The sequence below is a fragment of the Chaetura pelagica genome, unplaced genomic scaffold (assembly GCF_000747805.2).
Source record: "Chaetura pelagica isolate M959 unplaced genomic scaffold, ChaPel_1.0 scaffold53, whole genome shotgun sequence".
NCBI lineage: Eukaryota > Metazoa > Chordata > Aves > Apodiformes > Apodidae > Chaetura > Chaetura pelagica.
In genome coordinates, this window is record NW_009952880.1 from 4,074,920 (window position 1) to 4,088,729 (window position 13,810).

A 13,810-nucleotide genomic window follows, 5' to 3' on the forward strand; every position below is an offset into this window, starting at 1 on the left:
CTGGGGGGCTCAGCAGTGTGTGCCCCCAGCCAGCCGACCTCTGGGCTGCCAGACTTTCCCTTCATGCAGCCAGTTGGTTCTCAAGCAGTACTGGCCTCCCTCTGCTTGCAGGACTTCTCTTTCTTACACCAGTTTTGATGTATGGAAAAACAAGATACCTGTCAGGAGAAGAAATTAAGCCCTCCTCAGTTTTATTGCATTCCTTCCATTTTATAGGTAGACTGTTTCTTTCTTGGGTGCTTTGTGAAAGACATTATAATAACAATTGACCAGTGGAAATAGTTTGCTTTTAATTCCTTTGGACGAATTGCCTTGGAGAGACTGTGTTTGAAGCAGAAGAGATTAGTAGTGTATTTACTAACACGCCACAGGCTCAGTGAGAGAAGGGGGGGGTAATCCTTCAAAAAGGGCTGTTTGTTATAAAACCCACCACAAGTAATCAATATACCCCAAAAGAGCAAAGGCAGCGATGAAGCAAATCCTTAATGTGAACCAGACTGAATAACATGAAACAATCAGCTTGATGGGTGAAGTAGTGACTTGGCAAATGTTCTGAAACTCCTTGCCATGGGATTTCTGGACAGTCATGGTGAAAGTAAGTAAACACTCCTCATCAGAAGTAACACCGGCAACAGGCTGAGCAGTAAGGCACAGCTGGGCTGTTCATTCAGCAAAGGGATCCTTCCTCTACCTGACACTAAATCTTCCCCTCCACATGGTACCACAAAGCAGCTTGGAAATGAACACTATGTGGGGTTCACTTCCATCAAAATACTTTTGAGCTAGAAGTGCAACAATGCAATGGTGGAGTTCACACTTCATGACAAAATCAAGAGGCTGCCTGAATGAGTCCATATCCATTATGAATGTTTGAGGAAACAATCCAGGAGCTGGCACTTCCTAGCTCCCAGTCCCATGCTCTACCCATTACACAATGAAATTCTGTGTTTCAGTGTCAGGATTACTCAGGCAAAGCTCTTTTGGATAATTTTAAGCCAAATCAATTTCCTCACCTGGAAAACAAAAAGAAGATAATTGAAACCTGTAAAGGGTTTCAAACAGTCACAGTGAAAATGCTAATTGCTATTTTCCATGTAGCAACTGAATCTTGATTTTTTTGTTTATATTTCATTGAAGGAACTCCTCCCATCTCTGGGGAGCATGAACTGTGCAGAATGGAGAGAAGCAGAAAAGGGATGTCTCATTTTGTCAAGAATGGGATTTGGTCCCTCCAGGAAAAGGAGTATAATACATGAAATTACTTTATAAATCTTCAGTTCCAGATTTCCTTCAATGTCTTCAAACTCAGATGATCTCCTAATGTCCAGCCCTTCTCCCTGATTAGTTGCAAAGAGATGTGAGCTTTTTTGGTGACATCAGACTTGGGGGGAATTTGAGACAATCCCCTAGACTAGAAATCAACAGCAATGATTATATACAAAGGTTTGGATTTTTGGATAAAACATCAGGGCCCATGGGGAACATTTCTGCATTAAAGTCAGAGTTTGATTCCAAAATTTGACAGCTCCAATATGCTAGAGAACTTTCCAGAAAACAAGACCATCACTCAAAGTGTGACAGTGGCTTCTAACTGTTACAACATCATCTCCAACAGACATTAAAACTAAGTTTTAAACACTGAATGCTGGAGTTAGATGCAGCTCCAGGAAAGTGCTTTGCTAAGCTTCGGAGAGGATGTGCTAAATTTGGAACATTGTCCAAAGAGGAAAACAATTATTTTCACCAAAGACCATCTGATGTTTTGCAATGACCTTAAAGCAGGCAGATATAACAAGGAATGGCAAGTGGCCACTGGTATGAATCATATTTCATTCCAGCTCCAAGGTCGCTTGTCAAATACAAATACTGAACAAGACACATGATATTCTACATTCTACAGGAGGCTGAAGGGAGCTTGCAGTATGGCTGAAGGACATCTTCTTACCTTCTGGAGCTTCCATCTGGTTGTGTGTTTCTCTGCTGTTGAGGGCCTTACCAAGATAGTGACCAATTTTGTGTTGCAGAAGATAGCGTAGGCCAGTATTTCTCCTGCACTTTTTAGTATATTCATACTAAATCAGCTTCAGCATCCTCTTAGAGATATCAGCATGATCACCTAAATGCAAAATATATCACCCAAAATATACTCCAGGTCATTCAATCCAAGGTAGATTCCCTCTCCCACTGGAGGATGTTCTCTGGTGAGGCACTGATTCATGGCTCTGCTGCTCTGACTCCAGTGTGTCCTATTTATCCAGGTGCTTTCTCCACAGGTCCTGGTGTGGTAGACCCTTATTTCAAACTGCATCATCCACAGCAACAAGCAGAGGGTTTTACATCACTGTTGCTCCATCTCCTTCCCCACATCAACCCTGCACTGCAAACCAAGCCAGGGAGCTGTTCCAGATCAGAGATGTTGAGCCAGCTTGCTCACAGTCAGATCCATTTTGCAATGCTAAATGCTCTTGAGAAGGGCCACAGTACTACATCCTTGCTGTTCCTGCACTGCAAAGATGCACACTGGGGCTGCAGGACCAGCTGAATCTTCCAGGTGCTGCCAGTGACACCGACAGCAACACAGAGCAGACCAACACCATCACTGCATATGAATTCCTGACTTCTTTTATTTATGAAGCACCATTCAAAACTCTTCTCTAGACAAGATGATCAGAAATGTCCTTGCAGTAGTGTCCAAGGAGTTTCCAAAATATTGTGACAACACTCCTTTGAGGTAAAAGCAGCATTATCACTACTTTCAGATGAAATATTTAAAAAAACCCTATTTCAACTAATTTTAAGAGCTTACCTTAAGACATCAAGAATCCCAGTTTCTAGAACACATACCATTATGTAACACTACTACTACAGTCTATAATAGGCACTACCAGAGACTTGCAGTACTGGACATGTGCAGAACAGACCCCTGTTATCTCCAGCTGAAGCCAACAAGACTCAGCATTTCTCCTAATCAGAGCTGTGTGTCTCAAACTGTGTGCTGAACAGAGAAGTCAAAAATGACCTTTCCTGAAAACTATAGCTGAAATGACCTGGCAGCATCCCATGATAATTATGTCTATGAAGACACAGAGACAGGATTCAGCCCTCCAGAACAAGATTCAGCTGATCTGAGCACGACCTGATCCCTCCTGCAGCCTCATTCCCCACTCAAGACACTGCTTTGAGATCGTCTCATCACACTTTGATGCCAAGGAGCTGAGTAAAATTGCCCAGAAGGTCTCATGTTCACTTGAATTGCAACTATAATAATATTCTCCAAAGGATAACACTTCATGGGTTTGGTTGAGGTTTTTAAGATCAAATTAAGAAGAGCAATCTCTAGTGTGTTGATGATGTGATGCATGCAGGATCTTTTGCAGTTCAACAGCCATGCTGGAAAACACCGGGCTCACACAAGGCAAGAGACTGACCACCAAGAGCTGCCGTAGCTTGCCATCCTTTTGGTAACTGATACCTACAGAGGTATCAGAGGAAAACTACATACATTTTAGCAAGCAACTATGAAACCTCTTGGGAGTGCTGAGACTCTGGAACATCCCCAACTTCTCAAGGGAATTGTGATTCAAAGGGATTTTGTCTTGTCTTGCCATTTTTGCCCATTGTCCCCTAATGCCCAAGGTCTCCTCCTTTCAGATCTTCAACTTGATTCTCTATAACTAGTTCCTTGCTGCAGTTTTTGATCCATTCCTTTAGTTCCCTTACTTCCTGGACTAGCTTAAATTTCTATTTCACATTTCACTCACTGCATTGAGGGTCAGTCTAGATCATCAGACTTCACTCTGGAATGAACCCCAAGCGCCCATTCCCTGCTGCTGCCTCTGCCCTGGGGCCAGCAATGTTGTGAGCTGCTTCAGCTGTGCATCAAAGTGATAAATCTCACAGAAATTCACAGGGCTTCACTTTCACCATGCTGGTGCTTCTTCTGGAAACTCGGCAAAGGTTTCTAAATCACGTGGATGGTTTGCCAATTCTACCTTTCATGTCTACTGAAAACTGCAAGCTTTTCCCTTATTTCAGGCAGATTTTAGTGGATGATTCAGGGAATGGATACACATAGTTGCCAGCCACTGAGCTGAAGAAGTCCAAAAAAGAGTCCAAGAGATGATAAAGCTGAGCAGAACTGAGAGTTATCCAAAGCCTGTAGCTTTTGCTCAGCTCTCCTGGGAACACACAACACACATGGAGCAATGGATTGCAAAATATTAAGAAATAAGCTAGCATGTAAGAAAAATAAGGATCTCCTGTTGAATTAAGGAGTTAGGTCATTAATGCTTGTTCACATTACATTACTCACACTTGAGAGACAAATAACTATCTGTTGCCTCTCTAACCCACATATTTATTTGAACAAATATTTCCTAAGAAGCAGAGAGAGAGAACCATTTCAACAGAAAAATTCTATATTATGGTCTTATCATAACAAGCCACTTCACAGTATGCTGATGTGTATCGTATACAAGCATCCATTGTAAAAAGCTAATAAGTGTATCTCATTTTACAGTGCTGACATGTTCGTTCATTCACAGAGGCCATTAGTTCACAACAGGGCCTCTCATTTCCATATACCCTGGTTTCCAGGAGGTTTTGCTGTATTTCAGAATCAAACCTTAATATGAGCATTATTAACTCCAAAGGGCCTGATGGGTGCCATACAAAGTCAATTTATATAAAAACCCTGCAATAATTGAAAAGAAATTTTATATTAAAACAATTACTGTCTCTGCATGGAAGTATATAGTACATGATCAGCCCAAGTTCACAGGGTTAATATCCTTCCCAGAAGGCTAACCTTTAAAAAAGAAACAAATAACCAATCCTAAACAAAACTACCTAAGTTGAAAATGCTGCAGAGCTGCCTGTTTACTGTTTGCTGGACATGAGCTGTGTGTGGAGGTTAAATCACTGTGTACGTTTTGATCAAACAAGTTGGTTATTGCCACCGAAGTGCCAGTGTGACCCCCAGCCCAGCACCAGAGCCGTGCCAGGCCCTCCCCAGTCGGCTCCGGAGCTGGGCCGGGCAGCCAAGGGCACAACACGATCCATCCGGGCAGCAGAAAACACACAGCAGGAAGCCAAAACCTCTGAAAAAGAGAAACAATGGGCTACAGGAGTAGTAGCAGCTCCTTAGCAGACTGTCCTCACCCACACGCACGCACATACAGTTTTAACCCTTTGTAATTGTCTCAAGGGCATGAAAGACTACTTACTTGCATGTACTGGTACCTTCTGCATGAACAATGAAATTAAACATCCATTTGACCTGAAATGACCTTTTGAGTAATTTTTTAAGATTTTCTTTTGCCCTTTATTGTTGATACCATTCCCTTTTTAACATAGCAAAGAACAGTCACACAAACTCATCTCACTCCAGCCTTCCAATGCACGATATAATTAAGACTCCCAGAGAGGTGCAGATGTAAAGATTTGAGTTCACCCCATCATACCCCGTGTTTTCTCAGCATGAAGCTGCGAGGACCTGCAGAGCCAAACAATTTGGCTGCTGTGGCCAAAGAGGGTTCTGTTCCAGCTTGTGCCTCCCTCCCTTGACCCACTCCACCCTCAGCTCCACAAGCTGCCCATCAGCCTCGCTGCCTGCTCAGCTTCTGCCTCCAAGTTTCAGCACATGAATGTAGAGACAATGAGCCTGATTTTAGTCGCAGGTTAGAGAGTTCTATCGGGCCCCAGAACAGCCCAGTCAGCACCCAGGAACTCCAACCTGGTACTGCAGGGTCAGGGGGCAGAAATAGCTCCTCACTGCAGTGGCAGAAAGCTGAGAGACCAGCCCAAAGCACAGCTCTGCAGTTTCACTTCTACTCTGAAGTGAAAAAGACCTAGGTAAATAGACTTTCAATTTTTGCTGTCACTTTATGATGTTTACCATAAAATATCGATGTTTTTCTTCCTAAACATCACACTAGGTGACATATGTTTCAATAAAATACAAAGTCTTTCCAGCGAAATCCTGACTCATCTACATCAACAAAGTTTACTAACATTGAAGATCTATCTGGAAAAAAACAATAATAAAAGAAAACTTTGGAAATGTGTTCAGCAAAACTGTATTTAAGATGACTATGGAATAACACAGACAATATATTAGCTGTCATGGCTTAATGTGCATGTAATACTCATGTATTATTAACACCATTTACACTATAAAAGCAGTAAGTAAATATATACATATACTTTATGAATAATATTTTAATATATAAGTATATAAATTAATTACATATAATAAAAATGATATTTATTTTGTGTATTTTAAAGGCCTCTATGTAATACTGATGCTGCATTAAAAATCAGATTCCTAATTTTTTGTGACTTAACTGTCTCAAGGAACTGAGAATATTGATGTGACTAAAAATTCCTTACATTGTAATTTACATAAATTATCTGATTTCTGCATATATGAAATCAACTAAAACTAAGCAGTTTTTATATCCCAAAAATCTAAACAGTGCAAGGACACTGCGTTATCCTTGATATTGAATCCTAATGCCAGCTGGAATACTATATGGGATGGCAAAATGTATGGTAGAAAGACAGCACCATCTCACCCAAGAACTCAGCACAGTTGGATCCAGCTGTCCTTCCTCCACAGCACCAGGACAGACTGACAGGGCCTGGCAGGAAACTCATCACAGCTGCAGCTTATTTGGAAACCTACAGACAGAAGCTAGATCCATATCTGATAATGGAGCATGCTTACAAATCTAAGAGATGCAGCAGTTAGTTTGTGGACATTTTATTCTATAATTATGCTGAGAAATAAAGAAAAAAGAAAGACAGACAAATCAAGTCTGTATTTTAAATGCATATAGGTATTGTAATACCATACAGTTGCCCTACATTTATGTGTATTATAATGTTTATCATGAACAAAGGAATTAAACTTAAAAACAGAGATGTCAAAATAGATTCTCCAGACTTTGACCTCTCTGCACATTTTCAACAGTATATGCATTTCTACTTTATATGTGTAACGTGTATTCTTTCAGTACTAGGATGCTGTCCCACCTAATTCAAATATTTCTCCTGCTGTTTCAAGGAGAATGCACTATAAACTAGAAGCTCTAATGGAAAATCAGAACCCAGACCAAAATGAGAACCCAGACCAAAAGGAACTGCAAAGGTTACAGCCTATGAGTCTGGAAAACGACGAGGATGAAGAGCTTAAACCATTTTTCGAAGTTTTAACTTGAATTGATCTCAGGTTATAACTTTGAAATAGTCATCAATTTTTTAACAGAAGAAAATCCCAAGCTTAAAACTGCTGCTTAAAACCATACAAGAAAAGAGATTTCACATCATTAGGTGCCTGTTACATGTATATTCCATCTTAACATTCGGCAAAAAAACCCTTTCTTATAAGTAAAGCTAATTCCCTCCTTCCACAGGAAATATCAAGAACAACAAAGAAACATTTTTTCTTGTAGCAGTCTTAGATATTAGAAGGGACAGTTCCTTCCTCAGACCATTCTAAACCAGGAATACTCAGTTACCCTCATTTTTTTTTTGTTTTCTTATATGCCATGTTATCTATTGTTTCCATGTGTGGGAATTTGCCCACCTTTTCCCTAAAAAGTGTTGCCCAAAACCCATGGCAGTTGATAGAATAATTAAACTCATATGCAATATAAACAATTCCTGCTAATCCTTTAATGCGTTTTGCTTTTTTGCAGTTGTATCAAATTGCTCATCTCTGTGCAACCAGCAGCTTTTTTCACCTTGCAAGATGGGTGAACAGCTTGTTTACATGCACTTCATTTTCCCTCAAGTTCAGCAGATTTCACATGCGTTCCCACTAAATTTTAGCTTGCTGCTTTTGGATCATCTGTGCCACCTGCTGAATTGAGTAATGTGGGGTTGGAAGAGACCTTTAAAGGTCATCTAGTCCAGCCACCCCTGCAGTGAGCAGGGGCCTTTTTGAGTAGATCAGATTGCTCAAGGTCTGGTCAAGTCTGACCTTGAATGTTTCCAGGGATGGGGCCTCCACCACCTCTCAGAATAACCTGTTGCAGTGCTTGACCACCCTCATTGCAAAGAACTTCTTCCTAATATACGATCTAAATCTACCCTGCTCTACTTTAAGACCATTGACCCTCGTCTTACCCCAACACACGCTTGTAAGCAGTCTCTCCCCAGCTTTCCTGTAATTCCTTGAGGCACTGGAAGGCTCTTGTTATAAGGTCTCCTTGAAGCCTTCTCCTTGCCAGGCTGAACAATCCCACCTCTCTCAGCCTGTCTTCATAGCAGAGGTGCTCCAGCTCTGTGATCATTTTTGTGGCCCTTGTTTGGACTCGTTCCAGCATGTCCATGTTGCTTTTGTGTTGAGAGATCCAGAACTGGACACAATTGTTCTGAATTCTGAGCACATCTACCAGTTTGTGACCACTGCCTGCTCAGGTACTAACCCCTGCAGACCTCAAAACTTTGTATTCCATCAAACACATGAATGGATATCCTGAACTAGAATAATGACATAACATAAGAAAGTGTAGTGGCAAACTCCTGTCAGATTTTTTTTTTCACTCCAATTTTCTATCAACGGTGTCTTCATCCTCTTTCTTTAGCACATATTCCACAGGTCACTTAAAGTCACACAGCCAAATATATGATGGTAGAAGTACCACGTCACAGCTTTGTGCGCCCATCATTAAACAATACGCTTTACCTCCGTGTAAGAGTGTAAATCCACATCTCCAAAAGCAGAAACTACACCAGCCTAAATTATCCATGACCTCATTTTTAAAACATAAATGCATCTGTCTTTGCTCTCCCAAACAATGCCAGCTTTCACTGCTCATTAGCACAGGTCTCCCACAAACACTTTTGGCACTGTTACCTCACTCCTCAGCCAGGGGAAAAACACCTACAAACATTTCCATCAAGCTGTTACTACAGCCTCCCAACCTCGCACAGTTCCTGATGCTGAAGTAACAGCTTGCTGGCTCGCTCAAGAGGATGGTGTGCTGAGCTGCACACATGGCTGGTCTACCCTAAAAGTTCTCAGTACCTCATTCTACCCATGCTAGGGTGTTTTCCTGTTCCTGTTGCACCTTTAGCTCATTTAAGCTGTAAGTCGTTGCTAGAGAGGAGAGGTTGCTAGAGCCCACACCATGGTGGGCTTCATCTCGTGTGAAGAGCTGCTGATGTGGGAGCAGATGGGGAGAGGCTGTGATGCCCAAGTCCATCACATCAAAATGCAGCCCAAACATATCTTAGCATATGTTCAAAGTATAACAATCAGCACAAGCAGCCACACAATATTAAACAGATGAATTATTTGAGTAGAAAAATAAGTATATGTGTATTACAAAATACCTCAGTCTATCATCTTCCCATTCTACAAATACTTTGTTATAACAAAAACTACAGGATTCAACAGTAGGTATATTAATATAAAAGTATTTATTAACTTTCATGAAACAGAATATGGCTTAAAAAAAAATCCTCTTGGGGCCGTACTGAACTCTTCATCTCATCCTCATAAAAAACTCTCTCTTAACTCTCTCTCGCCTTAAGGAGAGTCACTCTTTCAAAGGAATTTGGGAAAATAAAAAAAAAATAATTCAACCAAATACAACCATCTTCTAGAAAGCCAAATGCCAAGTGAACTCAGGGCAACAGAAGTGAATCAGTGAATGGAAATAAAACCCCTGCCTCTATATAAAAATAAGCAAAACACATAAAAAGTGACAGAGATTATTTAGCTCTATTATCAAAACTTCTAAAAGCTTAAGTTTAAAAAAAAAATTAAAAATTGCTGGTTGTAAATAGTGCAGTGCATAAAACACAGCTAAAAAATTAAAATGCATCCATCATTTAAAGACTCAGACCTACTAATGTATTTCTCCTGTGGATTCATGAACTGATCATAGAGGATGCTTCCAAAAAAACCACCCCTTGGCAGGAAGAAATACATATTTTTCAATCTTTTAATTTTTAAGCTTTTCAAAAATATTTTTTCCACTTTTAGCAAAGCCATCTTTCAAAAGCATATTCCAATGTCAAGCTTGAAGAAAAAAATTCTGCCTCTGTCAAAATAATTTGCAAACTTTATTGGGTTTTTAAAAGCCTGATTACAGGACAAAACATGCAATAAGGATTTTGCTAAAATTCCAAAAACATAGTTGCAGAATGTCATTATATTCAAAGGGTTATGTCCATAATAAATACCTGCAGCTTAAAAGCAGCTTGGAATTTTTAAAGAGTTTTAGTATCTGAAAAAGGCAAATGTCCTATATATCTGGTTCTTAAAATTCTGACATTACATTGCAATGGTTAAAGCAAGAAACAGCTCAATTGAAGACTACAGAAAATCCCTTTCTTCTCAGGAGGTCTACACTTGGTTATACAATACTATGGAAACAGCGCTTCACCAAAGGTCTGGCAATTGGCTTCTGCTTAAAACATACTCTGCCTCATAACATTCTTCAAAGGATTAAAACATAAGTGATTCTGGCAGTACACATGGTCAGCATGATGTGCAAGGGGTTGCCAGTGGACATGGGGCCCTTACATAAAGGGCTGTTTTCTTTGTTTAAAATGGAAAAAAAGAGTGGGAGGTGTGGACAACAGTGAAATACAAAATGACTCAGAATCATAAAACATATTTTTTGAATCAGATTATTTCAACAACCGCATATGCAAATAGAAGGCTTCAACCAGGGGCGGTGGCAGAGCTTCTGAATTGCTAAGGCAATTCACATGTTCTTATTTCCATAAAAAAGGATAGAAGCTATAGTTATATACATCCTTCCAAGCATTCAGGCAATATTGCAAGTTCAACTCCAGAGAAACCGTCAATATTAGTCTGAAAGTGACGGGGAACGGATTGACCGTGCACTGGCTGGACTGTTGGAGAAAGTAAAGGGATCCTTTTCCTTTTCTTTACTATCATGTTTATGTTTATGCTTATGCTTATGTTTGTGTTTTTTCTTCTTTTTCTTGTGCTCATGGTGGTGATGGTGATGGTGATCACTATGTTTCGAGGAGTTTGATTCTTTACTAAACCCAGAGAGTGGAGCTGCTGAGACAGGGTGCATGTTCATCTCTCCTGAAGATTGTTCTTTGCCTAAAAAAACGGACATGGTGGAATTAATAAATGTTTTAACTTACATTGTTTTCAAACATCATCCTGAAGTTTTAAATAAAACTTGAATTAACATTGTAAAACGGAAACACAGAATCTGTTACTATTCTTGGAGGTGGTTGTTTTTTTTCAGAAAAGGCTCTGAACAGGTCATTAATGTTTTCGCACTGCTGGCAATGTTGCTTCCTACCTCTGATGTATAAATGGAGCCCAGACAACTAGGAATTGTAAAGAACTAAGAAACTGCAAGTTATACTGGCTTCCAGAATTCATTTATAAACAGAGTAGGAAGGTCACTATACCACGAATAATGAAAATATAACTGCTTATGACAAGCGTGATATGAAGTGCAGGCCGGGCATTCATTAAATCATCCTTTTGGGATGTGGACTTCTTTCAGTCACAAGCTAAAGCTCCCTGCAAGACCATACAAACATTTTGATACTGAACAGAAAAATAATCTTGCATTTTCCAAAAATGCTCAAATTTCTTTAGGCAAAAATGGAATCAAATCATTCACATTGCAAGAACATGCTTTAACTACTAGACAAATGTAGAAAAGCATTATGAAATGTTTGAAGGCAATTAATCCTTGAGGTTTTACTGGAAATGGATTTTGTTCACAGATGCTTTAAATGTGGGGGTTTTTTCCGCTTCAGTTTTTGGTGAAAATACCTGTGATAAATAACAAAGAATTACATTATATACTTTGTGATGATCTTCTTCAGTATACTTGAAAATTGATTTTGTTTCCAGCACATCTTATTGATTGTTCATTTCATTTTGTGTCTTTAAAGGCAAAAATTATTTGTGTGTTAATGGTTTCTGGAAGTCTGAAGAGACAGCTCCTTGTAGTGTGACAAACAAGCTTTGAGAAATATTTCCATGCAATCCTTCTAGCCCTGTCTGAAGATGAAGAACTGATTCAATCAAGCAGATATATAGGAAAACTTCTAGACAGCAAATCTGTTCTGGTTTTTGTTCTGAAATCTGGCTAGAAAAAACAAAATCTACATCAGCAAATTGTATTTAGAAGCCAGAATAGAACACAAAACATTTTTACAGTAAGGATAAGCAATGACTTACTACAGGACATGGTGGAATCTATTGCTAAGTGATACAGCACAAGTGATTTATTTCTAGAAATATGTTTGGGCTCAATCATAAAATGTGAATATGGTGCGATATAAAAGGTTCCAAAGGAGGTCAGATTAGAGTACAAGTTTCCTAAAGACTTAAAATTCTTAATATCCAAGTATTTAAAAAAACTTCATTTTTTATTTCTCCAGAACTTGCAGTAGTAAACCCAAGATATCAATTCAAAGATTCATTGTTGGAACTCACAATGACTTGACTTATGTATATACCTCCTGGCAGAGTGAAGATAGACACACAAATTCAAACTGCCACTTGCTGACTTCAATGCACCATTTTTTTATATTCTTAAGTTTTTGACAATGCAGAAAGCATGCAGTACACTGTGCTGGATACAAAAAGGTACAAGACTGCTTGACAATTTAAACTACTTCTAATTATATTTCACTTAAGGAACTCCTTATTGTACCTAAACCTATTCCTGTAACTGGGGCTTATTCCTCTAAAGCTCCAAAGCTTTTAGACAATAACATTTTCTTTAGGAGCTGTAAGCATGCAAAACCAGCCATTAAACAGAAGACAGAATGTCAGAAAAAGGGGCATATGTGATAGGAGTTAAAGGTGAACTGTAGTAACAAAGAAATAAAGGTTGTGGCAAAAAACCTGAATAAGACCAATCAATGTCTGTCCATAAAAGATGTACAGAAGATTACCTGAATTATGGAACACATTCTCACATGTTCTCAAGCTAAGGGCACATGATACATTAAAATATAAAAGGTAAACTAAAATAAACTTTTAAGAGAACAAAAACCCCACATACATGACACAAACGCTTAAAACTTCACAGCTTAAATAGTTCAAAATTGTGAAGTTATTTTTATATGGAAACTGAAACTGTAAGTCTAGACACTACATTTGTAACAGCAATTTGTAAATCCAAAGCTACGTCTGTGAGCTTTAAAAATGTTAACCCAGTATAACTGGTATAAGGAAATGGGCTTAAGTCTGCAAGGATGATGTGGCATTAAAAAAAAATATCTATTATTTAAAGCAGTTAAAATAATCAGCTGGAGCAAGTTAGGGAGCAAACACAAGAGTAGCTTAAGGCAATGGGACTGAAAGGGTGGTGATGAGCACCTGGAGACTGAAAAAGGCAGAAAGAATTTTAGGAAGGGGAGAAACAGGACCCAAAAGCAACTCTAGGTCTAATGACTCTTAAGGAGACATAGAGGTCAGTTACAGCTATAATCTGATCTCTTTTTAAATGCAAAAATAACCATATCCAGAAAATTTCCTCCTACTGTTAAAGAGTGTTTTGAAATCAGGAATCAAACATATTCATCCTGACCAATGGCTCAGAAAGGATACACATAGACTATTGAACTCAATAGTCTGTAAAATAGACAGATCTGTAAAAGCTCTATATTTTTTTTTTAAAAGATTTGCACCCATAAAATTCACTGTTAAACTTGCAGAACACTTTTTCTTAATTTTAATTACTTTTTAATTAATATCTACTTAAAGCCCATGCCAGGAACCTGCCAAACTAGGAAAGTAAGGCTAAATAGGAATTGCTTTGTAGGGCATTATTATCATCCT

The 13,810-nt window shown here is 39.0% G+C and overlaps 1 protein-coding gene across 1 annotated transcript in view; it reads right to left on the reverse strand.

The window, feature by feature from the left end:
- Positions 1–10,829: 10,829 nt before the first annotated feature.
- TAF2 (TAF2 RNA polymerase II, TATA box binding protein (TBP)-associated factor, 150kDa) overlaps positions 10,830–13,810 on the reverse strand; it is a 54,472-nt gene continuing 51,491 nt past the window's right edge. Inside the window, exon 26 of the mRNA XM_009995371.1 lies at positions 10,830–11,095. Within this exon, the coding sequence (XP_009993673.1) occupies positions 10,830–11,095 (266 nt within the window). The remainder of the gene's footprint in view (positions 11,096–13,810) is intronic.